Raw genomic sequence first — 1,367 nt, 5'->3', positions numbered from 1 at the left:
CTAATATAATTTTTTAAAATAACCTTATCTTCAAGGACAAGAGTAGGGATTCATTAATGCACTTCTTCATTTTGACCCAAGCAACATAAAGAATATGTTGTTAGAGTTTTTTGGTGAGGGTTTTTTTTTTTTTAATTTATACTGGTTTACATAAAAATTAAGAAGATGTTAGTTTTTGTCTTGACTTCCATTTGAATGAGCTTTTCAGGGCAGGTAATTCTCAAATACTAAAATATCTGTTTCTCTTATGATTCTTTACCTGTCCAGGGTATTGTGTCCTTGTGTTTGCTGTTTGAAACGCTTCTTCAGACATACCTTCCTCAGCTCTTCTATCATCTACGTGAAATTGGGGCTCAACCGTGAGTATTTTTTCTGCTAATTGAAAAATAAATTCTTTCACATCCTAAGTTCTTTTTTCATCATTGTAAAGTTCTGTAAAGATGCAGTGCTCAATGATGTAGTCATTATCAAATAGTAAATGTTACAAATGTTCTTCCTGTTGAAAGGAAGCTTCAGTCTTACGAAGGGTTTTTTAAAAAAATAAAGAGTTTCATGAGTCAGCAGACACACTAGCATCCAGGCCCGGGGTACTGTAGTTCCAAACCATGCAGAAAGCGTGATGTCTTTCCTGGATGCTTTAAATGAACAAAGAGGTATGTATATACTCGCACACACAAGGGGGCACGTGAAAAAAAAGCCTACAAGGTAATTAAATGATAATCTTCTTAACATTACTGTTCTTATTTCCTAACCTCCTGGGACATGTTGACCCAAAGAATTCTTGGATCAAGCTGCTCAAGCTAAAATCTAGATTCTTCCTTCTTTTGACTTATAATTGTTTCTTCAGAGCAGCAGAAACAGAGATTTTAAGCCAACCTGCAGTTTGATTCAAAATAGAATTCCATTTAATCTGTATTAGCCGTTTTTGTCATTTTAAAACAAGGCTGTAAGAATGGATGGAATGTCAGTTGACATGTTTCACAAGATGTAGCCCTAGATGTGCTTCCTAGTCTATGCTAGGAAATTTGGAAGATAGCTATCTGGTCAACTGCCTGGAAGAGATCTGTCACAATTTCCAAAAAGATGATCCAAGAGAGAAGAGACATTATCAAATAGTATCATACAGTCAAACAATATAGAACACATACAAGTAAAATCTTTGCTGTTTTGTTTTTGTTATATACCATCCAATCACCTGCAACTCATAGCGACTCTATATATAATAACTCTGAACTCTGCTCTATACTGAGCCAACCTCATTGTCTCTGGCACATCTACCCCCATTACCCCAGAAACTAAGTCAACTCATCGAGGGTCTTCCTCTCTAGTGCTGTCCCTCCACCCTCCCAAGCATGATGTCTCTCTCC

General features: G+C 36.4%; 1 protein-coding gene across 2 annotated transcripts in view; it reads left to right on the top strand.

The window, feature by feature from the left end:
• TBC1D19 (TBC1 domain family, member 19) overlaps positions 1–1,367 on the top strand; it is a 207,889-nt gene that overhangs the window by 182,271 nt on the left and 24,251 nt on the right. For both annotated transcript variants that reach the window (XM_006899261.1, XM_006899262.1), the window contains one exon: positions 268–359. In XM_006899261.1, coding sequence (XP_006899323.1) covers positions 268–359 — 92 coding nt within the window. The remainder of the gene's footprint in view (positions 1–267; positions 360–1,367) is intronic.

This window comes from Elephantulus edwardii, unplaced genomic scaffold (genome assembly GCF_000299155.1).
Source record: "Elephantulus edwardii isolate Elephantulus edwardi_28Jun2011 unplaced genomic scaffold, EleEdw1.0 scaffold00250, whole genome shotgun sequence".
NCBI lineage: Eukaryota > Metazoa > Chordata > Mammalia > Macroscelidea > Macroscelididae > Elephantulus > Elephantulus edwardii.
This window is presented reverse-complemented; position numbering and strand designations above follow the sequence as displayed.